The 27,060-nt window shown below is 45.8% G+C and overlaps 1 protein-coding gene across 1 annotated transcript; it reads right to left on the minus strand.

The window, feature by feature from the left end:
• Dguok (deoxyguanosine kinase) lies at positions 1 to 27,060 on the minus strand. Its single transcript, XM_059258056.1, has 5 exons — positions 26,888 to 27,060; positions 15,985 to 16,097; positions 8,022 to 8,209; positions 4,041 to 4,188; positions 1 to 120 (listed from the first exon to the last, which is right to left on the minus strand). The coding sequence occupies exons 1-5, from the start codon at positions 27,027 to 27,029 to the stop codon at positions 1 to 3; spliced, it is 711 nt and encodes a 236-aa protein (XP_059114039.1). The 5' UTR covers positions 27,030 to 27,060.

Raw genomic sequence — 27,060 nt, forward strand, 5'->3', positions numbered from 1 at the left:
TCACTTGGTCGTCTTGTGAATAAACCAGTCTTCATGCTGACCATGCAGCTGTTCAAGATAGGCCAGTTCAATGCCTTTCTCTTCTTCTCTGGCCCTCTGGTACAGTCTTTCCAAACAAACCTAAAAGACAATCCCCCTGCTGTTACATTGCAGTCTTCCAGAGCCAAGCAACCCACAAAATATCTGTATGTCTTCTTTGGGTACCACAAGCCATGACCTTGCTTCTGCTGCCTTGTTCTCTTACTCAGAACACTGGTACAGTCTTGTTCACCTCTGCCTCAGACTGCTCTTCCTTGGAGCAGCCTCAGCTGGTTAACGGCAAACACATTCTCCCAGTCAGCCACACTGGGAACCACATCAAGAAGCCAGGAGATTCTAGCCTCTACTGGCTGTCCTCTCACCTCTGCCTTGGTGCTCATGCCTCTCATCTGGACATTCCAAGAGCCTTCTGCCTCTCTGTCTCCTGTGTGAATAAGATGTGCAGGTCCTGCAGTGTCAGTGGGCTGCCCATTCTCCGTCCTCCACCCACCCAGAGTTAGCGAGGCTGCTCTAAGGTAAGGCACATTAAGATTCTAGCAAAGGCCATCTCTCCTTCCAGGCTGTCCCTCACTCCAGCCTTCTACGTACTTGTATCTCCACTTAAAGTACTCTGTTCCATAGGTTCTTTGCCAGCTACAGACATAACCACAGGCTTTAAGAAGTTGTGAATTTGCCATCCTCTTGCCTCAGCATTCCAGGTGCCTGGCTCATGAGAGCCGTTCTACTTATAAGTGATAAGCAATTTGAAACATCTCTTTCATACTAGACCAAGCACTCACTCTGGAGCAGACATCTGCACAGGTCAAAGCTAACACCCAATGAAAGGAAACTTGAGTCCTGACACTAGCTCCTCTCTCCCTTCCCCTTTGGTAGAACTCTAGTCTGCTTCCACCTGCAGGTCTGAAGTTCTCTGCTTCTGAGACCTGTGTCTCCTTCACCCAGCGCAGAAGGCCACCCCTCCTACGTGTCCTCAACTTCCTCAGCTCCTCCCTGCTCACTGCTTCAGCCAGACTTGGCTCCTTCTTAAGGGACAGACCAGGCTCCTTCCCACCTCAAAACCTCTACTCCAAATGTTGGTTTTGCCTGAATTGCCCGTTCCTCTTTCTGCCTGGCCAAACATGTCAGCTGTCCTGAAGTATGGGCAGATTAACCCACTGACTCAGGACTCTCCAAACATGTCAGTATTCATGTCGGCTGTCCTGAAGTATGGGCAGATTAACCCACTGACTCAGGACTCTACAAACATGTTAGTATTCATGTCAGCTGTCCTGAAGTATGGGCAGATTAACCCGCTGACTCAGGACTCTCCAAACATGTCAGTATTCATGTCGGCTGTCCTGAAGTATGGGTATATTAACCCGCTGACTCAGGACTCTCCAAACATGTCAGTATTCATGTCGGCTGTCCTGAAGTATGGGCAGATTAACCCACTGACTCAGGACTCTCCCCCTTCCCTTAAGGAAATGAAAGCACGCAAACAACTCTTCTTTAGCGTCCCCGCCCCGGTTTAATTTTATTTCTCTGAGATAGTCCCAGATCTAGTCCAGGCTGACCTGGCATTCTGTTGTCCCTCTTTCCCAATAAACTCCTGACTTCCGCTACTCAGTTCACCTCACACACAACTACTGTGATATGCTTTCAGCAGCAGTTTATGCACACATACACTCTTCACTCCATCTTCTGAAATGTACAAAAGGCACGAGCTCTTCCTATTACAGGCTGCCCAATCGCCTCCTCAGAGATTAACCACACTACACTTCCACAAGCAAGCAGCTTCAGCTAAGTTACTTTATTTTCTCCTCTGAGAGAAAAATATTGTCTGAATTGGAGTAAATGAATATTAAAAACAATATAACCATGTTTTCAAATACACACAAGGACAGAACAATTCTCGCAAAAGCTATTTATAATTGTTCACGTATTGACTACAGACAACCATTGACACCAGCCTGGATCTATTAAAATCAGTTAGCATTCCCTTCCTAGTATTAATTTGCTAAACTGAGAAAACTTTTCTCCCCTTTAAAGTCTAGACAAAGTCCTTCTTTGAATATTTGGCACAATTCTTACTTTACTGACATGGTTATAATGAATTATTTTATTTAATTATTTTTATTTTTATTTATTTATTTTTTTAGACAGGGTTTCTCTGTGTATCCCTGGCTGTCTTCGAACTCACTCTGTAGACCAGGCTGGCCTCGAACTCAGAAATCTACATACCTCTGCCTTCTGCGTGCTGGGATTAAAGGAGTGCACACCACACCCAGCTAATAAATTATTTCAAACAGGTCCCACAGAACAGTTTTATGCTGGCCCCACTTCATTTCAGTCCCCACAGGGAACACACGCCAGAACAGGAAGGGGAAAGATGGTGTGGGCAGAGGTGGCAGGCAGGGACTCTGTGGTCAGCTTCCCCGGACCTGCTAGGCTGTGACTGTCAAAGGGTCTGCTCACTATGCCACTAAAGTCTCAAGCTCAGGTGGCACTTGTCCCCATGCAGCCCCCAGCACTGTATCCATGATTCACTGTCCCAGACAGGGATAGGAATCCTGAGGCATACAACCAGCTGTACCCTCTCTTGACTCCACGCGGTAGGGAACACAGGTCCAGCCATTTCTCTTCCAATTAGTATTATTGTTGTGATTGCCAGCTTCCTTGAATTTAAGGGAGAACAGGGGGACAGGGGCCTGGAGCCTGTCTCACAGACTCTGAAGCCAGTATTTGCCAGGAGTCTGTGTTGTGCTGGGCACTAGCTTGAACCCATGCCCTATTCATCCTCTAGCATTCCTGGGTTCCTGTATCTAACACCATCCAAACAGCACTAAAGTCTCAAATCAATCACAAATCAATCACTTCAATTAGCCTCCAAAGGGACAAACCAGCCCCAGGGACAGCCACCATTCCTACCACCACCCTGTCCTTTCACGCAGGCCCCTAAAGGGCCGTAAGGAGGGGGAGGGAGACTGGCCCGCTCTGTGGATCCGCAGCAGCCCTGCTCTGCTCTCAGCTCCCTGTCTCCTCGGCTTCCCCTGCACTGCTGCTCCGGCCCTGAGGTGACCATGCTGTTGCCGTCTCTCTCAGAACAGGTTAGGTCAACACTCTCCCTCTCCCAGCCTCAACCTGCAACCCCCTGCTTCTCAGTCCAGCCACCTATGACTCTCACGAGAAATCTAACTCCACCTACACCTCCTCTAACTCCACCTACACCTCCTCTAACTCCACCTACACCTCTGCTCTGTCCTACTCCACAGCATCTCACTGCTGGAGAGCCTTCCTCTCCCACAGAACCCTACCTCAGCCACGTTCTGTCATCCTCTGTGGGAGAAGGCTCCTCTCTCACTCAGGGACTACTTTCCACCTGTAAAACCACCCGCCTTCACAATGTGCCTCTTTTTTTCCGTTTCGAGACAGTCTCACTATGTAGATCTGACTGTCCTGGATCTCACTCTGTAGACCAGGCTGGCCTGGAACCTACAGAGATCCGCCTGCCTCTGTCTCTCGAGTGCTGGGATTAAAGGCGTGCGCCATCACACCTGGCTCACAATGTGCATCTTTTACTCCTCCTCAGACTACAGAAAGCAGTCAGGCTATGTGCGTCCACTAGCCAAATTACTTCACTTCGCAGAAGATTCTCCTCAGCCCTTAGGACTTGTGAATATCTAGTTTAATTTTATTTCAACCTAAAACTTCATCTAGAATCTCTTACTCTCCAATGTGACCTAGCTTTTGCATCACAACCCAGGAACTCCCCGTACTATACCATGAAGTCCTGATGGGGCTGGCAAGACGGCTCTGCAGGCAAAGGCACTTGCCAAGCAGTGTTGTGGAATATTTATACAACGATGTATTACATTTGCTTAGGCTGTGAACTATTACTTTAACTGTAAAAGTGTAAAGGCTGCATTTGTTTAACAATGTAAGGATGTGTGTTAAATTATGTAAAGATCTATTCCATTTGTTTCATGCAGTTCTAACATCTAAGGTTTTAGGTTCAGAGTTACCTGGGGAGAAGCCTGGAGATAGATGAAGCCATGTAACAAGAGACGGTTTGCAAACTCCTGCAGGAGAAAAGAATGCCAGTCCTGATAGATGTGCCACTCGACGTCACTGAGGGAACCATTTTCAAAAAGATTCTTTGCAAAGATATACCTGGTTGGAAATGTTGAGTGGGAGGTTGGGGTGAAGGAGAATGGGAAGAGGGATGAAAGACAGAAGAGGGAGAAAAGTAGAAAAATCAATAACTGGTTTGTTCATGTTTATCCAAATCACTTAACCAGTCTAGCTCCCATCAGCCCTTAGGAAATATGAATTATTTTGGAAAAAAAAACCCATTTTATTATTTATGTGTGTGTGTATATATCTTCGTGCAGATTTGTGTACATGCATGTGGGTGCTTGTGGAGGCCAGAAGAGGGCAGTGGATTCTCTGTGTTACACTCACAGGCAGTTGTGAGCCAGTTGATGTGGGTGCTGGGAATGAAAATTGGCTCCTCTATAAGAGAAGCAAATGCTCTTAACTGCTAAGCCATCTCTCCAGCCCTGGAAATCTGAGTTCTCAGTCTACAGCATCCATCCTGCTCAGCACTGTTAATGTCAAAGGCGCTGACTGACCTGACATAGGCCCACACTATAGCTCACAGATGGAGCAGCCCACGACAAGGAAAGGGCCTCCAGAAAGCGATCTAGTCAAGACACACAACATGTATGTGGAAACCTGAACCTTGCAGATTTCTTCATTACTATAGCAAGACTCCAGACAAAACCCAAGGGAATGCAGGGTAAGCCACCCTTCCACACTGCATTTCAGAATGAGGGTATCTGAGTCTCTAGCTGCTGAGCCATCATGCTTTGTAGCTGAGAAGCAGAGGGACACCGGCCTGTGGTATCAGCTCTGGAGCTGACTTTGGCAATACCAAGAGCACACAGAGCATACAGGAGCCTAGCTTCCTCTGCTGAGCTTCCCATCAGATCAAATATGGCTAAAGCTGAGATATTAAACTAACTTCCCTCTTTGCTTACTACACAACAGAAGGAGGATCTGGCAAATTGAGAAATCAGAGCTGTAGAAATCATGGCTTCCAAAGGGTCAATTCGGCTTTTAAAGCTTGATACAAAACACAATTTACATCCACAACAATGAACTCCAGTTTCTAAGGCAACCTCAGCAACTGGCCACTTCTGGGGAAATGAAATTCAAAACCCTTGTGACTGGCTCAAGGAAGTGCAAACTGCAAAGCTGTGTCACCTTTAGGAGAGTGGCTTTCAAAGTGACTCTGCAGGGTCTGATCCAGTTGCAGCTTCCATAAGCCATGTTGCCTTGGAAAGCTACCTGACTCTCAGCCTGCGGGAGGGAATGACTACATATCATAACTGTGAAGTGCTCAGAAGGGTGGCGATCACTCAGTAACCAACAATCCTAAGTCATTATAACTGCTCTTCCTAGGCCACGAAGAAGCTAATTTGAAAACTCCAAAAGTGAACTTGCCCAGACTAGACTGTTTCAGCTACAGCTCTCTGAAGGCAACAAGAAGGTGACTTTTATAACTCAAGTATTGAAAAATGCTGCCAGCTTCTCCAAGGACAGCTAAAAGACAAAAGTTATATCTTGCAAATAAAGATGACCAAACCTAAAACAGGGGCCTCTGCCTCTCCTGGGGTGGGCACTTCCTGTTCTCCACAGCTGGTGATAATGGGCAGAAGGGGAGTGGGAGCTAAACACAGAGAGGTATGGGGAGCTGCAGGTAGAACAGGGCTGAAGGACCCAGCAATCCTGAGCTCTGTTCCAAAGCCACACTGGTGCGTTCATTAATTCAACCAGAAAACACTTCCATTTCTTCCTCCCTGCAATACTGTCCTCTGGACACCACACACACACCACACTTGTGAACATGTATGCAGTCCTTGGGAAGGAGTGTCCTCACTGGAACAGGGACTAAGGACTCTGGTGTTGCCCTAGGGCAAAGCCTGGTGCAGGAGATAGTCAATAAACCTATACTGATCAAACTAATAAAGGAATGAGTTTTTCCCCTTTGGCACTGGGGCTTGAACTCATGCCTTGGGCACGAAAAGGACCACTGAGTCATATTCTCAGTTCCTGAAATACATTTTTAAATGAATGGAAGTCTAAATACTCTTGAGATTAGATTTATAACAGGTTATCCTTTCTACCTGAAAATGTCCCCCTTCAATGAAAGCAGCTTCTATGATGTAATGGCACACAGTATAACCAACTGCCTACTCCTTTACAAGGAAATGTCAAGACCCAGATAGTTCTTAACAATTCATTTCTACCTGGCATCTGGTGGCATGCACCAGTAATCCCCATCCTCAGAAGGCAGAGGCGGGAGGATCACCTGTGAGTATGAGGTCAACCTAGCGACACTGAGTTCTAGGCCACCTAGGGCTACAGTTGGGACTCTTTTTAAACAAACAGCAAAGCACCTGTAATTAACAAAACATGTCTGTTTCCCTCTGAGGGGATTCTCATAAGCCCTCCACACTAAGAGGCTAGAACTCAAAACAGCAAGTCTGAATGCCTCCAACAGCCTAGTAGTTCATGTGGGTCAGCTTCCTAGCCTGGGAGGTACAGCTCCAGAGAGGAGAGGAGACAGGCACATGTGCAGTAGAAATGCACTAGAACCTGGAGCCAACTAGCTCTACCACGAACAGTTAGCTTTCTAAAGAGCAGACTCCTCTCAGACCCTGGGACGAGGGATGGCACAGCACTGTCTCTTCCACATAGCTGGTGTGATCCTCAAGTGCAGTCAGAATGGTCATGTGATTTACAAATGAACTCTCCCCTCCTTTTTTTTGGAGACAGGGTCTCACTATGTAGCCCTGTCTGACTTAGAATTCACTATGTAGACCAGGCTGGCCTCAAAGTCACGGAGATCAACCTGCCTCTGCCTCCCAACTGCTGAGATAAAAGGGACGTATGCCAATATCGCTGGCCTTGAACTCTCATTAAAAAAAAAAATTAAATTATTGCTTTATTTTATGTGTACGGTGTTTTGCCTGCATGTCTATATATGCATCATGTGTATGCCTGGTGCCATCAGAGATCAGAAGAGGGTGTTAGATCCTGCTGTGGGATGTTCTGTATGGCAAATGTGTTGCTCTGATTGGTCAATAAATAAAACACCGATTGGCCATTGGCTAGGCAGGAAGTATAGGCGGGACAAGGAGGAGAATAAAGCTGGGAAGTGGAAGGCTGAGTCAGAGAGACACTGCCAGCCGCCACGATGAGAAACAGTATGTGAAGATGCCGGTAAGCCACGAGCCACGTGGCAAGGTATAGATTTGTGGAAATGGATTAATTTAAGCTGTAAGAAAAGTCAGCAAGAAGCCTGCCACGGCCATACAGTTTGTAACCAATATAAGTCTCTGTGTTTACTTGGTCGGGTCTGAGCGGCTGTGGGACTGGCAGGTGAGAGAGATTTGTCCTGACTGTGGGCCAGGCAGGAAAACTCTAGCTACAAGATCCCCTGGAACTAGAGTTATTGATGGTTGTGAGCAGCCACACAGGTGCTGGGAATAGAACCTGGGTCCTCTGGAAAAACAGGAAGTTTTCTTAACCGTTGAGCCATCTCTCTAGCCCACAAACTCTCATTTTTTAATTTCAGGAGGCTTTCCAGTAAGAGCTGCAACTAGCTTACTTAACTTGGAATTAAATGGGTGACCAAGTGTCTCCAGTGATGGAGGCGGGCGAAGATACAGAATGTTCCATCTTGAGTCATGGGGCTCAAGACAGATCATTCTCCCACCAAAGTCATTCAAATTTAAACTCTGCACAACGACCAGATCAAGGAACCCTGTGCCTTTGTCTGTTGGCGGCCTGAGCCCATGGCCTGGTCTCTGGAGCCTGAGGCCTGGAGAGCATGCTTTCCCAGAACAGACAGACTCACTTCCCAAGCTGGCTGCTAGACTTTACTAAGAGCACTTCCCCGTTTACCCCTTAGGGGTTGGCAGCGTTTGGTGTCTTACCTGTCACTGTACACAGACCTCTCGAAGATCTGCACGGACTTCTCTGCCTGTAGGAGTCTCCCTGGAAGGGGCTCCAGCTGCACTTTCAGACGGCTCATAAAGGAAACCGTCTGGAATGTATAGGACCATCTCGCTGGCTCTCGGTACATCATTTCTAGCAAGTTTCCATGACCTTTGGAAGTGTTGTCCTATGGGAGAATGCAGAAGAGGACAATTTCCTAGAAGGTGTATTATTTTATAGGACACACCCACCGTCTGCCCTTCCTCAAGAAGATTCAATACTTAATGTCAAAAATAACCACAGCTGTGTCCTTCCACTGAAAACATGAAAAAGATATGCTTTTCCAGCTTAGTTTAAACTATGTAAGCAGGGAAGACTGTTCAACCTTGTGTGGTAAGAATCTGACAGAGAGACATGACACAACACATCTACTGGAACAGCGAGCAAACTAAAACTCACAGACAATTCACATACACACCGAAGACTGGACTTGTGGAGTCTATTTGGGGTGCGTTAACTATCACCTACAACTTCTCCTTTGAATCAAGTCCTTCTACTTTAATACCATGTTGACTTTCAGATTCTATTTGCTATTATTTTTCAAACTTCAAGGCAGATAAGAAAGAAAACCTAAATAAGACAATCTAAATAACCAATGAATTAAACAAACTTCTGTGTCTTTCATAGAAGGATCATACTTTGTTCAAAGTCTAGTTCCTTCTTTATTCTAGGAACCATGAAATGCAATTTGAAATACCATTCTGAATGTTCAGGTGGGAACAAGTAGTGGACACTCAGGAGCCCAGGTATAATTTCTAGGCTCAGTTACTGATTCAATGCAAAAGTAAATTTTTGTTTGTTTGCTTGTTTTTCGAGACAGGGTTTCTCTGTGTAGCTTTGGAGCCTTTCCTGGAACTCGCTCTGTAGAACAGGCTGGCCTCGAACTCACAGAGCTCCGCCGACTCTGCCTCCCGAGTGCTGGGATTAAAGGTGTGCGCCACCACTGCCAGGCTATAAAAATAAATTTTAAGCAAAGCACCTTGTATCTTCCTTCCTTCTTTCCTTCATCATTCATTCATTCATTCATCCAATCATTGCTACTGAAGGCTTGTATGGCTAAGGTATATTACATGGGCTGGGTGCTGTAAGGAGTAGAGAAAAAGGAAGTAATACTTACTTCAGAGTTCACTGGACTGTTAATTCATCTTCCAAACAGCTTCCCAAGGTAAGTAATGTTAGAACCATTTTACAAAGGGGAAATCCACTAAGAGACTAAGTAACTTACTTGTGTAAGGTCCCATGGGGGAATAAATAGGGAATGGGGCTCAAACTGGGCTCTCTCTAGGTTCTTGATTCTAACACCTCTCCTATAAAGATGAACAAGATGCAGTAACTGGACTCAAGGATTCACAATGTGGATGACTAAGATATAAAGAGCTGACTAGAAGGCCAAGCATGTGACAAATGTCCAGTCATTTACGCTGTAAAGAACGGAAAGAAGTTTCTGGCAAAGAGTATCACTAAGTTTGGAAGTAAATGACAAGCAGAATCTTCACAGAAAATGCAAACATTGCTCGAATGTGTCAACAGAGACAGTAAGTATAAAACACAAGGGCTGGGGAGATGGCTCGGCGAGTAGAATGACTGCCATGAAAGTGTAAAGCAGAGCTCAGCTCAAACCCCAGAGTCCACAGAAATCTGGGTGCGGTAGCAGGCACATCATCTCAGGGCAGAGACAGGAGGGTCCTCGGGCCAGCAGCCTGGCACACACTGCAAACTCAAGACTGTCTGCACTGAGATGGAGGTGACCAAGGTTGTCCTCTGACCTTTTTGTTTTTGACAGCCTGTTCTCATTTTATCAGTGAGGCAATCTCTCGACTCTTGTTGAGACATTCGTTTTTGTTTCCTATTTTGGACAATAGCTTTCTCAGCACAGAGACCGACTTGTTCCTTTTCAGCTGCAGGATATACATATGTGTGTGTGTGTGTGTGTGTGTACGTATGTATGTACATATATATTCTACAATTTTGTATCTTTTATAGTATATATAAATACATATTTTAAAATTGTGTATGCATATGTCTATGTTTGTGTGAGTGTACCTGTATATACATACTCCCCTCATATACACATAATTTAAAATAATAATAAAAAATCTTTAAAATGGAGGAAAGAAAGAAGGAAGAACAGGCATGGTTTCACTGTATCAAGAAAAAAATTAAACATAAGAGTTTTTCCTTTTAATTCCAATAAATTAATGAAGATCCCACAAAGACTTAAAATGGGAAATAAGCAGTACTGAAATCTACAAATGTAGAGCAAAACCAATTAAAAACGCAAAGGGAAATTACAAGGAAAGACAGGTGGAATAGAAAAAAAATCACAAATGTTAATATTCATGTTTCACAGTTAACAGAAAGAGCAGACCCCAAAATGAGAATGCAGAGGGAACAATCATTTTTTCCATATATTTGAATCTGGGCTACATCTTCAATGATTACTAAACTAAACCTAAGACATTTCCCTTTTCCTAAAAAGTCTAAATAGATTCTGTCCTCCAATGGCATCTTACCACTGATGAATCACCTCAAACTTTATATATATAATATTCTTCTCAAAAGTTGACAAAGCCAGCTGTGGTGGCACATGGAAGCCTGAGGCAGAAGGATCCACGTGAGTTTGAGGCCAGCCAGGGTTACATAGCAAATTCCAGGCCAGCCTGGTCACTTAAGACCCCACCTTTAAAAAGAAAAGCAGCGTCAGCAGCCATGATTGTCTCATGGTAAAGGATGCTAAGAAGACTTACGAAGAAAACTCAACGTTGGCTGTTGATAAAAAGTGAGCACCCAGTACTATTACCAGCAAGGACCTCCTTCCACAGGGAGTAACAGAGGACCAAACACTGACATTAGAGTGAGCTTCACCAAGGGCAGAAAAGAATAATGACCACCCTCCTACGGTTATTTAATACTCTTCTGCAAACTCTACCCAAAGCAAGCAGGAAGACAGAGATGAGTCATGAATACTGGAAAACTCTTCCAAATGACTCCACTTAGAGGCAACAACTATTGTCTAGAAGCCCGGGCAAAGGACTCCATATGAGAATTGAGTCATACTATTCAAATACAATCAACTGCTTCCCGTCAAAATAGCTATAGAAGTTTGACAGATAATGAGGATAAATATCATTAATGATACAGTATATATCTACTCAGGAATAAGCTACATAAAGCACTACTGGACCGGTCAGATAACTATTTGCTTAAAAAAATAAAATGTGGGCTGGAGAGATGGCTCAGTGGTTAACAGCACTTGTTGCTGTCCAGTAGACCTGGGTTTTATTTCTAGCATCCACATGGCAGCTCACAACCATCAGTAACTCCAGTTCTAGAGGATCTAATGTTGTCTTCTGGCCTCTGTGGGCACCAAGCATGCATGTGGTACATAGACATACATACAGGCAAACGCCCATACACATAAAATAAAATAAAAATCAGTTAAAAAAGGGGGGGGGCTGGAGAGATGGCTCAGAGGTTAAGAGCACTGACTGCTCTTCTAGAAGTCCTGAGTTCAATTCCCAGCAACCACATGGTGGCTCACAACCATCTATAATGAGATCTGGTGCCCTCTTCTGGTCATACATGCTGTATACATAATAAATAAGTAAATCTAAAAAAAAAAAGCAGGCTGAGGAGACAGATTAGTGATGAACAAACATGAGAGCCTGAGTTCAGACCCTCAACTCCCAGGTAAAAAGCTGGGCATGGCTGTATGCAAGCTAGTAATCCCAGCACTATGAGGGTTCAGTGACAAGTGCTGCCTCAAGAGGATAAGGCGGAAAGTCAAAGGACAGGACACCTGATGTCCTCCCTGTCCAAGTGTGCGCGTACACACACACACACACACACACACACACACACACACACACACACGCACGCACGCACGCACACGCACACGCACACACACACACACAAAGAGTCTTACAACTTTTGTTTTGCTTTATTTTTGGAGACAGGGTTTCTCTGTGTTGCCCTGGCTATCCTGGATCTTACTCTGTAGACCAGGCTGGCCTCTGACTCACAGAGACCCACCTGCCTTGCCTCCTGAGTGCTGGGATTAAAGGTGTGTGCCACCACCACCTGGCAAGTCTTACAACTTTTAAAGCCACATACAGCATAAAGAAATGCAGGAGGCCGTTTTTTAAAATCTTGAGCTATTGGAGTCATAAAAAACAAAAACAAAAAACAGAGCCTCCAAGATGGCTCAGGGGGTAAAGGAATCTGCTGCTAAGACAGACAACCTAAGTTCAATCCCAAGGACCAATATATATTGGAAAGAGAACTGACTCCTGAAGGTTGTCCTCTGATCTCCAAAGGTACCATGGCACTCTTCCCCTTCACTAACTAACTAGACCTAAAACTTTTAAGGGCTGGGGAGACAGTTCCGTGGATAAGAGTGCTTGCTCTGAAAGCATGAGGACTTGTGTCTGGAATCCCAGTATCAACGTAAAAAGCAGAGCTTTTGGCCGGGTGGTGGTGGTGGTGCACGCTTTTAATCCCAGCACTTGGGAGGCAGAGGCAGGCAGATCTCTGTGAGTTCGAGGCCAGCCTGGTCTCCAAAGCGAGTTTCCAGGAAAGGCGCAAAACTACACAGAGAAACCCTGGCTCAAAAAACCAAAAGCAGAGCTTTTGGGGTTAGAGACAGACACTCAAATCCTGGCTGACAGCCCAGATGAAAAGTCTAGCTTCAGGTTTAACGAGACACTGTACCAAGGCAATATAGCAGAGGGTGACAGAGGAAAACACTCAATATCCTGCTCTGGCCACACATGCCTGTGCACACTCACACATGTATATCACACACATGAGAGAGAGAGAGAGGTGGGGGAGGGAGGCAGACAGGCAGCCTTTAACACCCAAGGCAACAATTGGTGAAGAAAAGATGGACCAATTTGACTACAGAAAAACTAAACTAGTCCCGGCAGCGGTGGTGGTGCACACCTTTAATCCCAGCATTCCAAAGGCAGAGGCAGGCGGATCTCTGTGAGTTCAAGGCCAGCTTGGTCTACAAAGTGAGTTCCAGGACAGCCAAGGCTGCACAGAGAAACCCTGTCTCAACCTCCACCCCCAAATCCCAAACAAACAAACAACAACCATCACCCCAAACAAAAAACTAAACCGGATGGGTGGTGGTGCATGCCTTTAATCCCAGCACTCAGGAGGCAGAGGCAGGTGGATCTCTGAGTTTGAGGCCAGCCTGATCGACAGAGTGAGTTCCAGGACAGCCAGGGCTACATGAAGAAATCCTGTCTTGAAAAACCAAAAACTAAAATCTAAACCTAACCAAAATAAAACAATAACGACCACAACAACAACAACAAAAACTAAGCTAAGGGCTGGTGAGCTGGCAAAGCAGGTTAAGTTGTTCTCACCTCCACAGATGTGCTGTGGTCCATGGACACCTTTCCTTTCTCCACACTTGAAAAGAAAAAGAAGCAAAAATTTCCCCACTAAACAGTATCATAAAATACCATATATAGTCTGGCTGGAGAGATGGCTCAGTGGTTAAGAACACTGGCTGCTTTTCTAGAGGACCAGAGTTCAATTCCCAGCACCCACAGAGTGGCTCACAACTGTCTGTAAACTCCACTTCCAGGAGATCTGACACCCTCATAGACATTGGCAAAACACCAATGCATGTGAAATAAAAATAAATAAAATAAATACTGTAGATAAAACTAAAAGAAAAACGTATTAGCAGAAAAATATATCAGCTGTTTATCCCAGTTAATATACTTATCTACAATGAGCTCACAAAGACACCAGGAAAAAGATGAAGATCTTGGGGCTTGGCCCACAAGCATGAGAACTAAGTCTGAATCCCCAGAACCTACATTAAGCCAGGCACAGAAGCATGGTAATGTCTGTCTATAAACCCATTGTTCCTAAGGCAACATGGCAGGCAGAGACAGGTGAGTACAGGCAATGCCAGGGCCAGTGGATGAACAGAGCCTATCTCAAAAACAAGGGAAAAAGTCTTCACTGATGTGCACACACATGGGGATGGTGGTGGTGGAAGGAGGGAGGGGGGGAGAGTGGGAGGGAGGGAGGGAGGGAGAGCGGGAGCGAGCATGAGCACACAAGAGAGCAGTAGAAAAAAAAAATCAAGGGACAAACAGGCAGCCCACTAAAATAAAAAAGCAGTTATCACTGAGAATGCAGAGTGCTTGCCTAGAGTGTGGAAGGGTCTGGGTTTAATCCTCAGCCCTAGAAAAAAAGAGAAAAAGGAAAAGGAAGAGAAGGAGGAAGGCTGGAGAAGAAGCCCACACTCATGCTCTCATGTATCTTACCTTCTCTTGGGCATCTCTTTTTCTCTTAACCCTTGAGCTCAAATCTATATTAAATTATCTTCACTAACCCCCACCTTCCCAACCCCCCACTCCCCCAAAAAAAGAAAGAAAAAGAAAAGAAAGACTGGGGAAATGGCTCAGTTGATAACATGTGTGCTTTCTAAGGGTGAGGACCTGAGTTTGATTCCCAGAACCCACATAAAAAAGCAGGTGTGGTGCAGGGTGTAATGGTCTGTGTCATCCTCCTGGTACTTGGTAAGTGAAAGCAGGGAGACCAAGAGTTCAAGGTAGCCTAGGCTACAAAAGACTGTCTCAAAAAGCAAATACAGGACTGGAAAGCTGGATCAGTGCTGAAAAGCACCAAGGAGTGGAGAACTCAGCTCCCTGACTTCAATGGCGGAGTAGCAAAGATTCTGTGAGTGTATTTTAAAATGTTACTACTTGCTTCTGGCATACTCAGAAAAAGATATAATCTGTTTCTAATGGAAAGTTTTACAAATACACATCTGTATACATACAAACATATAAACACATGACTGGAAAAACACACCCCAGTCAGCATAGCATGCCAGCCACACAGGCAGCATTGCTCTGGACTGGAGTAACAAAGCCTGGCGCCCAGATCCCACTCTATGGTTTCCTAGCATACAGAGCACTGGTGAGTGCCTGTTGGGCTCTGAGCAATCACTCTTGGTAAACTGAGTGGAAAAGAAATACACTGCACGCTGCATCACTCACACAAAGTGGCTTCAAGATGGAAAACAGCCGGGAGGAAACCTGTAGGTGTTCTCAAGAGATTAGGTCTGAGAAGAAGGAGAAAGCCCTCTGAGCCTCAACTGTACACTAGGCAAAAGAACCTGAACCAGCAGCTCAAGTCATATGGGTTCAACGTGGTTCAACATACGAAGAACTGACCAATAATTAGCGGCTAAGACAAGACGGAGTCACTCAACACATTCCCAGTGCCTGCAGGAGTTCCCGAGGCCAGCAGCACGCTTTGCTACTCCTTCAGCTCTTCTGAGCTCTGTCCAGACTGACCCTCCCCACTCACACTGATGGGGCAGGGCTTGAAAGCAAGCCTACAGCCTTGGCAGAAGCAGCAGACCTGACGCTAGGGCTGAGTCGTGAGGTATGAGTGAAATGTGGGGTCAGACCAGGCTGAAAGAGACCTGGCAGACACTTTTAAGACCAGTGCCTTAAAAATGTGAGCTGTTGTCTCTTCATTGACTCAAAGAGTGACCAGCTGCTCAGTAAGGTCCCTTCCCAAGTCTAAGACATTCTCATTGACTATTAATCCTGCCAGCCACCCTCAATAACAACAATATAAATACTTAAGGGTAGGAATGACAACATTCATCTTCAGAGCCTGGATGGTTGGGCATGCTTGGGAAACCACAAAGACAGGAGGCGGGTGCTTACACAGACATACACAAGCCACACAAATCAAAACTAAACATATTCAAACAAGTCATATCCTCTGCGGCCTGCTCTCTGGAATGAAGCTATTTTAACAGACAAGCTGGGCTACTTCATCTCCTTAGAGCAAATTAAATTATTCCAACTGGACTGCTTGTCCATGGCTGCCAACTACCCCCCACAGCTGAAAACTTACTTTTTGGGTGCCAGCAGCTTGGATATTCTGCCATGCTGCTACAGGTTCTGTAGCCACTTGCCACTCTGGGTGAGTAGTCGTGAGTAGCTTCACAAAGGTGGATTTGCCCACAGCTGCAATGCAAATGGCATGTGTTGGATGCTTCCCAAATCCGGATGAAGGAGGCAACCACCAACCTCTGCCGCGAGTGCCCATCTCATGGGAGCAAGGGCCAGTTTTTCCAGCTTCAAAACTTGGCAGCCATACGACTCACTGTCAGCTTGGTGATGGGATGGGTAGCTAACCAGCTACCACAGTGAGCACAGGCAACAGGGAGGAGCCATGGCTTTAGGATTCAGGCTGCAGTTTTAATGAACCAACCTCCTAGAGAGAGACAGGGTACTTAGTAACTGTTGACAGTAGACCCTTCAAAAGTGGGTGAAACTGGTGACGTGACCATAAAGCTGGGTTGTGACTGCAGAAATTCTAAGTCAAGGAAAGACCATTACAAGCTAACAAATGCTCATGGAGGGCTAACTTGTGTTTGGGACTGTCAAGCACTGGGGTATGCCAGTAATAAAACACTGGATGCATTTTATCCTCAGAGGACAGGGTGACAGGCACTAAGGAAACACACAGGAAGCTACTGATAAATCATGCTGTGCTGAGAGGGGAAAATGCAGAATGCCTCGGATGCAGCTCGGGAGGTTGGAAAGGACTCCTTTGAAGAAAATGTCGTTTAAAGAAGCCCCGAAAGATGAGCAGTCAACCAGGCAGAGGGTGGGTGAAGGATAACCCACACATGGGAGCAGTGTGAACCAAGGTCTGGGAAGGGAAGGAAGGGAAGGCTGCAGTCCCAGAAGTAGCCAGCAGGGATGCAGCCCCTGGAGTGAGGGAGAAGAATGGTCCAGGATGGGGAAGGCCAGGCAGACAGGTGAAGTGCAGGCTACACAGGGCTCACAGGTTTGACCTCTCATTAGAAGCAATGGGTTTCAGCAGGGAACCAACAAGATTCCTTCCCAGCTTTCTATTTATTTTTTTTCTATGTGTATGCGTGTCTTGGCTTGTATGCATGTGTGTCTGTATACCACCTGGGTGCCTGGTGCTCACACAGATCAGAAGAAGGTGTCAGATCTCCTGGAACTGGAGTTCTAGATGATTGTGAGTTGCCATGGGGGTGTTGGGAATTGAACCCAGGTAATAGCAATAAAATGTTCTCACTCCTCCTTCTCACCCTTTAAAGGCCACTCCACAAGCTGTGTAAGAATGGGCTGCAGTAGAAGTCGGCAGAAGAGTTAATTGTGGCTTGACTGGGTGATATCAAGGAGGTGGAATCAACCTAGTCCCATAACACTAAGACCCTATCTATTTCCATTTACACCTACATCTAACACATCTGTTCTGAGTTCTAGTCAGAGAGAACCTTCTGGACCTACCAGGCATAGCTCAAAGTCTGTATTCCCCAAATAAACTCATCACCAGCCCACCATGTGGAGCTTCCCCATCCTCCAGACTTAGAGAAGGGCAACATCCACTGCTGTCAGGACGTCCTCCTCTGCCAGGCCTCCAGAGGCCCCAAGGCCACTTGCCTGTATTGCTCAACTTTTCCTCGTCTGTCCTTTTCTTGTTTGCACTTCTAACTCAGGACCAGTATGGTCCCCTGCCTCTTCGACTCCAGCTGTGCTCTCTGCAACGGACCTCCACACCGCTGCTGTGTTCCATGTGAAGTACACCTTAAAATGCTGTCAGGACTGGATGTGGTGGTGTATCTCTCTAATCCCGGCACTCAGGAATGCTGGGGCAGGAAGTTCATGTATTTGAGGCCAGTTGGAGCTAGACAGTGAGTATGAGGCCAGCCTGGATACATAATGAGATGCTGTCTCAATACCAAAATCCGTTTGCTTTCATCAACAATAAAAAAGTATATATATCCATGCATCACCTGGGGGTGAGGTGGCATGTCATGACATGCATGTGGAGATCAGAGGACAACTTGTGGGAGTTGGATCTCTTCAACTCCCTTTGGTCCTGGGGATCAAAATCAGGTCATCAGGCTTGATAGCAGGCACCTTTGCTTCCTAAGCCATCTCACCAGCCTTGGTTTTTAAAATTATATTTATTTACTTGTACGTACAATGGTGGACTTGTGATGGTCAGAAGACAATTTATGGGAGTTAGTTCTCTCTTTTCATGTGGGTCCTGAGACTTGAACTCAGGTGTTCAGGTGCCTTTATGTGCTGAGCATCTCACTTGCCATATTGCCTTTAGATAAAATCCAATCCTATAAGCATGGTCTGAATACAATAGGACCTGGCCCCTACCTATATCCTTTCATGCCTCAGCTTTCCTGCTGGCCCTAGCTCCTTACAACCCATCATACCATGATCTCTCCTAAAAGTGTGACTGTATTGCTCTCCCATTCACTAGAGCACGCCCTCTCCACTCCTGGTCAATTCCTGCAGCCTTCAAGGGTTGGCCCCTGTGTGCCAAGCCTTTGCTGACACTGACTCCTCAGAACTGGGCTAGCCAATCCTTTCTGCACTCAGAAAGGTGGTTTAGACATGACCCCATCACTACAATGACAACTGTTTCTCTAGGCGGAGGATGGGGCTTTGCTAGGACAGAAAACCAAACCTAGCCTCACATTCTGCCTCTACAAACATTAATTTCAGTTCCCTTCAAAAAAGACCAGTCTGAATGTGGTGGTTCACACCTCTGATCCCAGCACCTGGGAGGAGGAGGAGGAGGAGGAGGAGGAGGAGGGGGAGGCAGGCCCAGTTTGAGGCCACCTGATCTACATACTGAGTTCTAGACCAGCCAAGGTTATGTACTAAGACCCTCCCTTAAAAAGAAGAAGAAGAAGAAGAAGAAGAAGAAGAAGAAGAAGAAGAAGAAGAAGAAGAAGAAGAAGAAGAAGAAGAAGAAGCCGCCGCCGCCGCCGCCGCCGCCTTCAGAAGGGATCTGAAGTTCAATCTCCTTTATCAAAAGCGGTCTTTCTCAGGGAGAATCCAAATGGAAAGGGGGGGATGACTGATCAGAAGTGCATGTCTCAGCACAGGAGCCTACACATCAATCTGTAGCATTCATCACACAGCACCCCACTCCTCTGAGAACACAGGAGGAGTACAAACAGCTTTGCAGTCACGCTCTTCTCTGTCCCACCTCCACCCAACTTTGCCTGTTCATCTTGCTCTGCCTCTGCTCTACCCACACAGAGGTGAGTAAATGCCTTCCCTTCCCTCGCAACTCCAGGCCAGTGACTTAATTCTTCCTCTTCCAAGTCCAATGTCTCACCTATAGTAACAGTGACTTCTCTAGTTAGTTCCCAATTCCTAATATGTTGTTGAGTTACCAACTGGTTGAGATGCAGATTTTTCAAACCTGCCTGTATCAGCTATAATATGTGGCCTAGGAAGCTAATATTTAGAGGGTAGGTTGTTCAGTAAGTCTGAAAAGATGGTCCTTATGTTTAGGCTGAAAAGCTATTTAAATATTTAAAATGATATTTACTTCGTGTGCAATGACATGTGTAGAGGACAGAGGACAACTTGCAGGAGTGGTTTCTCTCCTTACACCATTTGAGTCCCTGGGGACTGAATTCATGGCCTCAGATTTGGCAGCAAGTGCCTTTACCCACTGAACCATCTTGCCAGCTCCTGAGAACTATTTAAAATAATATGCAAAAGGAAGGCATTGTGGCTCATGCCTGTGAGCTCTGCAAATGGGAGCTCCAGAATAGAGCAGAACTACTGCAAGTTGGAGGCCAGCCTGGGCTAGAGAGCACACTCCAGGCCAGCTCCAGCTACAAAGTGAGACTGTCTCAAAACAAACAAAAAGTAAAATAATAAAACTAAAAGGTGAAGGCAGCTGCTCTGCTGATTAGAACTAAATGATCATCAGACCTGCTTGTACCTGCAGGTTGGGGAGTACCAACTTCATATCTGAGATCAGATAGTGTCAGCTCATCTCAGGGCAGCCAGAACTGAGAACTCGAGTGATGCCAGTGAAATACATGTTACTAGGGCTGGGAGAGCCTGGGTTACTCACTATGGAGTAGCATTTACTGAATAAATACCATTAGAACTGAGCTGTGCCCAGGTACCATCCACACATGTGGAATAATCACTTCAATAATGGAAAGTATTTAAATAAAACCTGGAGATAGTGTAAATTTCCAGTGTTGTAATAGCTACGACTCTTCCAGAGGACCTGAGTCCAGTTCTTAGCACCCACTCACATTGGACAGCTCACAACAGTCTGTAACTCCAATTCAAGGGAAATATAATGCCCTCTTCTGGCCCCAACAGGTATTGCGTGGAGGCGCACATGACCCCACAGACACACCTGCATACAAATAATTAAAAATAAAAAAACCAAAATCTTTAAAGACAAATGTCTTAATGTGTTTTCAGAGGCTTCACAGTGGGGATTGGTTCTCCACTGCCACAGAGGCTTGCTAATGACAAGAACACCCATGTCTATAGCCAGCCTCCCTTCAGATAATTTTTTTTAAATCTTGAACTTAGCACAACGCATCGCTGTTGTGTTTCACTGTGTTCCACCTCTCAGTCCCCCTTTCAAGCCTTACCTGTTGGCATACTCGATGTTGACTATGGGGAGCATTTCTTAGAGTATATCACTTCAACACATGAGTTTTTAACTTAGGAATGTGCCTTCCACAAACCAGAGTTCTTCTGTGACTGTTCATCTTTTCCTAAGTCATGTCTTTTTCTTCACAAACTTTTCTATAAACTGTATGCCTGTTATATTTAATTATGCTACAATACAGTAGTGACAGAAACTGACCTAATGCCCCAGATACCATATTTTCTATTATTCTAAATTTAATACACTTGCATCTCATGTTCAGAACTTTTAAAATACACTATCACCTCTGGGCAGTTTCTTGCTTTCTTTTTATTTTTTTTTTTGGGGGGGGGGCAGAGGTTTCCATACAGGGTTTCTGTGTGTAGCATTGGCTGTCCTGGAACTAGCTCTATAGACCAGGCTGGTCTCAAACTCAGAAATCCGCCTGCCTCTGCCTCTGAGTGCTGGGATTAAAAGTGTGCACCATACCTGGCACTTTCTTTTCCTTAATAAGATGGAAACCATGAGGATAAAAAAATTCAATTTTAAGCCTTTACTAAAGTTAATTAATGGCAGTAAATACAAATAAGATGTCCAGCATATTACCAAATTCCTTCCCAAGAAAATGTAGTCTTTATGTGAGGCACTGTAGCTGCTTTGTGCACTCATCCAGCAGCTCAGAGCACCTACTAAGGGCACCTGTGTGCACACATCCAGCAGCTCTCAGAGCACCTACTAAGAGCATCTGTGTGCACTCATCCAGCAGCTCTCAGAGCACCTACTAAGGGCACCTGTGTGCACTCATCCAGCAGCTCTCAGAGCACCTACTAAGAGCACCTGTGTGCACTCATCCAGCAGCTCTCAGAGCACCTACTAAGGGCACCTGTGTGCACACATCCAGCAGCTCTCAGAGCACCTACTAAGAGCACCTGTGTGCACTCATCCAGCAGCAGCTTAGAGCACCTACTAAGAGCACCTGTGTGCACACATCCAGCAGCTCTCAGAGCACCTACTAAGGGCACCTGTGTGCACTCATCCAGCAGCTCTCAGAGCACCTACTAAGGGCACCTGTGTGCACTCATCCAGCAGCTCTCAGAGCACCTACTAAGAGCACCTGTGTGCACTCATCCAGCAGCAGCTTAGAGCACCTACTAAGAGCACCTGTGTGCACTCATCCAGCAGCTCTCAGAGCACCTACTAAGAGCACCTGTGTTCACTCATCCAGCAGCTCTCAGAGCACCTACTAAGGGCACCTGTGTGCACACATCCAGCAGCTCTCAGAGCACCTACTAAGGGCACTGCAGCTAAGGCAATGAAGCAGGGTGAGCTCTCCCTCAAGGACCTTCCTCTTTTCCAAACTTGACACTAAGCTCAGGACCATAAAGGTTCTAAAAGCATTTTGGGAAAACTTAGTAAATCAGGCAACAAGAGTTAAAGAAACTTAGTAAGTTTATTTGGTTTCTTTTTTTCCCCTCATGGTAAACTATTTGCCAAAGAAAACAAACAAACAAAAAAGGTTCCTCAAAGCTTGGCACATGATGCAGGAAAGAAAGAGGCTGATGGTGCTCTCCTCCCCTACTGTGCCTGCCCCTGTGACTCAGCCTTCCAAGGTGGCCACTTTCTCTGAAGCCAGCCGCCTTGAACTCTCTCCAGCTCCACTCCATCCCTAGGCAGAGTTAATTACTGCCTGCTCTAGTTTACCAAGGTATTAGAGTGTAATTATTTGTTCCCTCTTCCCGCTCACCAGCCAGGCTGGGAGCTGCTTTATGAAGACAGACTGCACCTTCCTCCTTTCCCAGGCCGGGTGCCTAGCCAGGTACTAAGAATAGAAATGGGGGATAAGAATGAGGTGACTCACAGAAAGACACGAGAATCCAAGATCCAGTATTAGAAATAGGTAGGTTCTTCCCCACCAGAACTCTTTGCTCTTTTTTAAAATTTGATACAAGGAGAAGACACATCAGTGTGCTGAAAATACCTAATTCTAAATGCAGGAAAAACATGTCTTTAGCAAAGCCCTCTACTGCCTTACCAGTCTCCAGACCGGGAGGAATTTACTGTCTCCTCCTCTCACACCAAGTCTTTGAAAGTGAAAAAAATCAGGATGGGCTCAGATGACCCACTGATAGTTATCTCATATGGCAACCTGCACTTCAAATGGGGTTTGTAGTTACAAGGTAATGGACTTCGGGAGACAGTGGGTGACACATACTATGATGAAAAGAACTAAAAGATCAGCTAGGTATTTTGTTGTTTGGATTTCAGGAGTTCTAGGTGTCACACTTGCAACTGCAGTCATACATAGTGCCTGGCTTCGGGATCACCCCAGAAGCCTTCCCCTTTTCTCTAACTTCCACATGGATGTGATGGAACGGGACTCTGGCAATCACTTCATGGGCACAAAAGGCAAGGCAACACAAAAATAAACAGGGCACTGGTGGCTCCAGCCCAGGGAAGGTAGTGAACATGCGAACAATCTCAACAGCACTTAGGTGCAAACAGTTATGGGTAGGAAGTTCTGCCAGCCCACTCAGGATGAGTAATTCTGTGTGGGACATGTCATCTGAGTGTGTGGTGATGGGAGCAATTGCTGACTAAAGCCAAGTCAGATGCAGTCTCCCAGGTCACTCTGCATCACCTCCAAGGCTTTACCTACCCTCACCTGTCACCAGCTCCATGCCTGGCATCTTAGCCCCATCTCCAGTCTCTTTGGGTACATAGTCAATCAGCTCAGGATCTCCTTGGTGTGTCTCACAGATTCCTCAGACAGAATGTATCACTCTTACCTCCCCAGGACATCTCTTCCTTCACTTCATCCTCTGCTTCCTGAGTCACAACCCAAACTACAAACCTGAGCATCCTCCTCCTCCTCCACTAACCTCTAAGCAGCCACAAGTCCCGGCAATCTCAATTGACCTCTGAGCTGTCATTTCTCTCTCCATTCAAGCCCATGTCGTCTTTCCTCCTTCAACTCCAACAGTCGCAGAAACCAGCTCATTTACTCCAGACCTTTCCAATGTACCTACTTGTGCACTGGATGAGCTAGAAACAACGCACTATGGGTACTCCCACAAATGTGACATAGAACGTGTCCATTTTATGACACATTTGCTTATTCACTTACTGTGGTCTGTCTCTTTTCTAGAAACTAATGTGGTTACGGCACACACTGACCTCAACTCTCCAGTAGCTCAGACAGCCGACTACTGCCAAGAGGATAAACTGGTGTCTACAGGCTTACCAACTTCTGGCCAGTCATCCTCTGCAAACCTCTTTTCTGCCACTACCTCTCTTTCTTGTCACCATGGTAGCAAACTACCTGACAGAGCAATCGACAGACGGAAGGAAGGAAGGGAGGGAGGAAGGGAGGGAGGGAGGGAGGGAGGGAGGGTTTATTCTGGCTCACAGTTTGAGTCCATCAAGGTGAGGAAGTCATGACATCAGGAGTATAAGGCAGCTTTGCATCCAAAGACAGGAAGAGGAAAAGATGACTGCTGGTACTCTGACCTCCACACAAACATACACACACAAAGTAAATAAACATAATAAAAAATGTAAAAAGATGCATTCTAGTAACTAGACCATTTTTTTTTTCCCCGGAGCTGAGGACGGAACACAGGGCCCTGCGCTTGCTAGGCAAGCGCTCTACCACTGAGCTAAATCCCCAACCCTGACCATTTTTTTAATAAACTTACTAACATGTTTCAATCTTTCATAGAAAGAAAAATTCCTGGGCGGTGGTGGCGCACACCTTTAATCCCAGCACTCAGGTGGATCTCTGAGTCCAAGGCCAGCCTGGTCTACAGAGTGAGTTCCAGGACAGCCAGGGCTACACAGTGGAACCCTGTCTCAAAAAAACCCTATAAAATGTGCAAACCCTCTTCCACCTACAGCTCCCAGACCCTGGCATGTTCTTCTAGGAAACATGTCAGTTGTTTTAACCTGCCTTCTGCAATTCTTCACCTTCCCATTCTCCTTGAACCCGTGAGGAGCAGGCTTTCAAGTCTACTCCTGAAACTGTTCAAGATCACACAAATCTTCACTCAAACAGCATTACCCAACTCGCCATTCCCTCCCTTTGAACATCTTTGCTTGGCTTCCGGGATATCACTGTCTTTTCCCCGTCTCCTATCTCAGTGACCTTCTCTTCTCCATCTCCCCTGCTCACTATTCCTCATTTTCCTGATCTCTTTAGGTCTTCAGGCTACAGGACTCAGTCCTTCCCTTCAATACAGTCTTCTGGCTTTACATATCATCTCTCTGTCTAGCTCTACCTCTTCCACTCACATACCCAACAGCATATTCAACACTTCTACTTGGCTATCCAACAGCCACACAGCAAACCCAACACCCTTAAAACCAACTCTTGAAACCACTAACACAATCTGGTCTTCCCAGACTTCTCCATTTAAGACAACCTGAGCTGGGTGTGCTATTTCACAACTGTAATTCCAGTTACTGTATGTTCAAGGCCAGCTTGAGCTACACAGGGAGTTCAAGGCCAGCCTGAACTACATAAGCAAGATTCTGATTGGGAGTGGGGGGAGGGGCAAAAAAATCTGAATTTGGTTCCCACTACCCATATTGGTGGCTCACAAACACCTATAACTCTCCCAGCCTCTGAGGGAACTTGCACTCACATACACATACTCACACACAGACACAAAACTAAAAATAATCTTTAAAAAAAAAAAAAGGCTGGGATGGACTTCCGTGGCACAAGGCCCCATGATAAAATAAGTAAGCAAACAAATACACGTTAAAAAAAAAAAATCAAAAACTAAGTCTTCCAGGTTATCAAAAAAAAAAAAAAAATGACTGAGGTCATCACTGAGCCCTCTAACACTACACACCTCATCTATCACCAGGTCCAGTTGGCCCTACCTTAAAATGTAACCTTCACCTGGGCCCAACTTATCCTGCTGCAATGGTTTCCTAATCAACATCTTCCACTTTCAATGCATTGGACAGGTGATGCCTTTGTCCCTCAACACTTCAAACCATCGAACGACTTCCTGTCTCAGAGTAAAACCCACGATAGTTTTTGGGATCTATACAACCTGGTCATCTTCCATCTACCTGACCTCATCTCCTTCCACTGCCTCCCTTGGTCCCTCTACTTCAGCTGAAACCAATTCCCTCCTATTCACTGAACACACCATTCAATCCCCAGGCATTCCTACTTGCTCTGCCTGACTAATGTTCGTCAGCTACTCGGTTCACTCTCTCACATCATTCAGGTTATTGATCAAACATCACCTCATCAGTGAGGCATTTGTTGATTACTTAGAAAACAATTTTCCTCAACCTCTCATCACTACCTTAATTTCTACAGTTTAGTAGGGAGTGACCTATGTATCACTCCCTATTCAAATTCCATGAGTGGAGAATTTTTATTTGTTCTGTTCAAGGCTGTATCTTCAGGGCCAACAGCAGTGTGGGCACAGGGAAGGTGCAAAAGGGGTGATTTGTTGTATGAGTAAAATGAGGAACACTATTTGCTGCTGGATTGTCTTCAGCATGCCATAATTGCTGATCCCATTATGAATCAGTGTCTGGTCAGAATTCAGCGACATTAAGTTGAACCGTTTTGCTTCAATGTTACCTTTTTTTTTCAATTTAAGATACTGGGTTACTTGTAACAAAAAACGTTAACATATTTCTAAGTTTAAAAAGTGAGATCTTTCCAAAAGGCAGGCAAATCTCTGAGTTCAGCCTAGTTTGGTCTAAATAGTTAAGTTCCAAGCCAGGTAAGGGTTACATAATGACTGTCTCAAAATAAAACAAAACAACACCGTAATAATTCACAGTGCAATTAACATGGGAGTATGGCAAAATGGTGCAAATGGAATCTGTTAAGAATTGAGTCTAAATAAACAATGGGCCATTTTTAAGTGTATGTCCCGAATACTGAATGTGGCACGCTAAAATTATCTTTAATTCTATGTAAACTGGACTTTTATTTTTATTTTGCTAAATCTGGTTATCCTATTTTAGGAAAACAAATGGCACACTGTAGCGTCTATTTCTAGCAAAAGAAACACGCCAGTAAACCAGTACAATTCCGGGGTTATCTGCAGCCTGCGTGGCTTTTACGTCCCCATGGGTGAGTAGGTAGGCGGATTCTGAGGCCCAATGTCCCCAAAATCAAAACCCACGGTGCACTGTGGGAGAAAAACCCTGACAAGCAGAAACAGCAGGTCGGGTGGTGGCAGCAGAAGGGGGGGCGGGTGAAGTGGGCCGGATTGGGGCCGGATCCGAGCCCAGCTTCTTTCCCAGCCGGTCAGTCACCTACTCGGCGGAGGCCACGGCTCGAAAGCCACTTTCTGGCCCTTACCGATGTTGCCTTCGATGGAGAGCCTTCGGGGGCCGCCCCCGTCGTGCATGCCCCTGGCGCGTGGCGCATCCATGAGCGCGTTCTGAGGCACGGAGCGGAAGGGCGCTCGGAGTCGACGCAGAAGGAACCGACGTGCAGCCATCCTACTCAAGCTCAGCGAGGCGGGCACTTCC

This window comes from Peromyscus eremicus, chromosome 3 (assembly GCF_949786415.1).
Source record: "Peromyscus eremicus chromosome 3, PerEre_H2_v1, whole genome shotgun sequence".
Classification (NCBI taxonomy): domain Eukaryota; kingdom Metazoa; phylum Chordata; class Mammalia; order Rodentia; family Cricetidae; genus Peromyscus; species Peromyscus eremicus.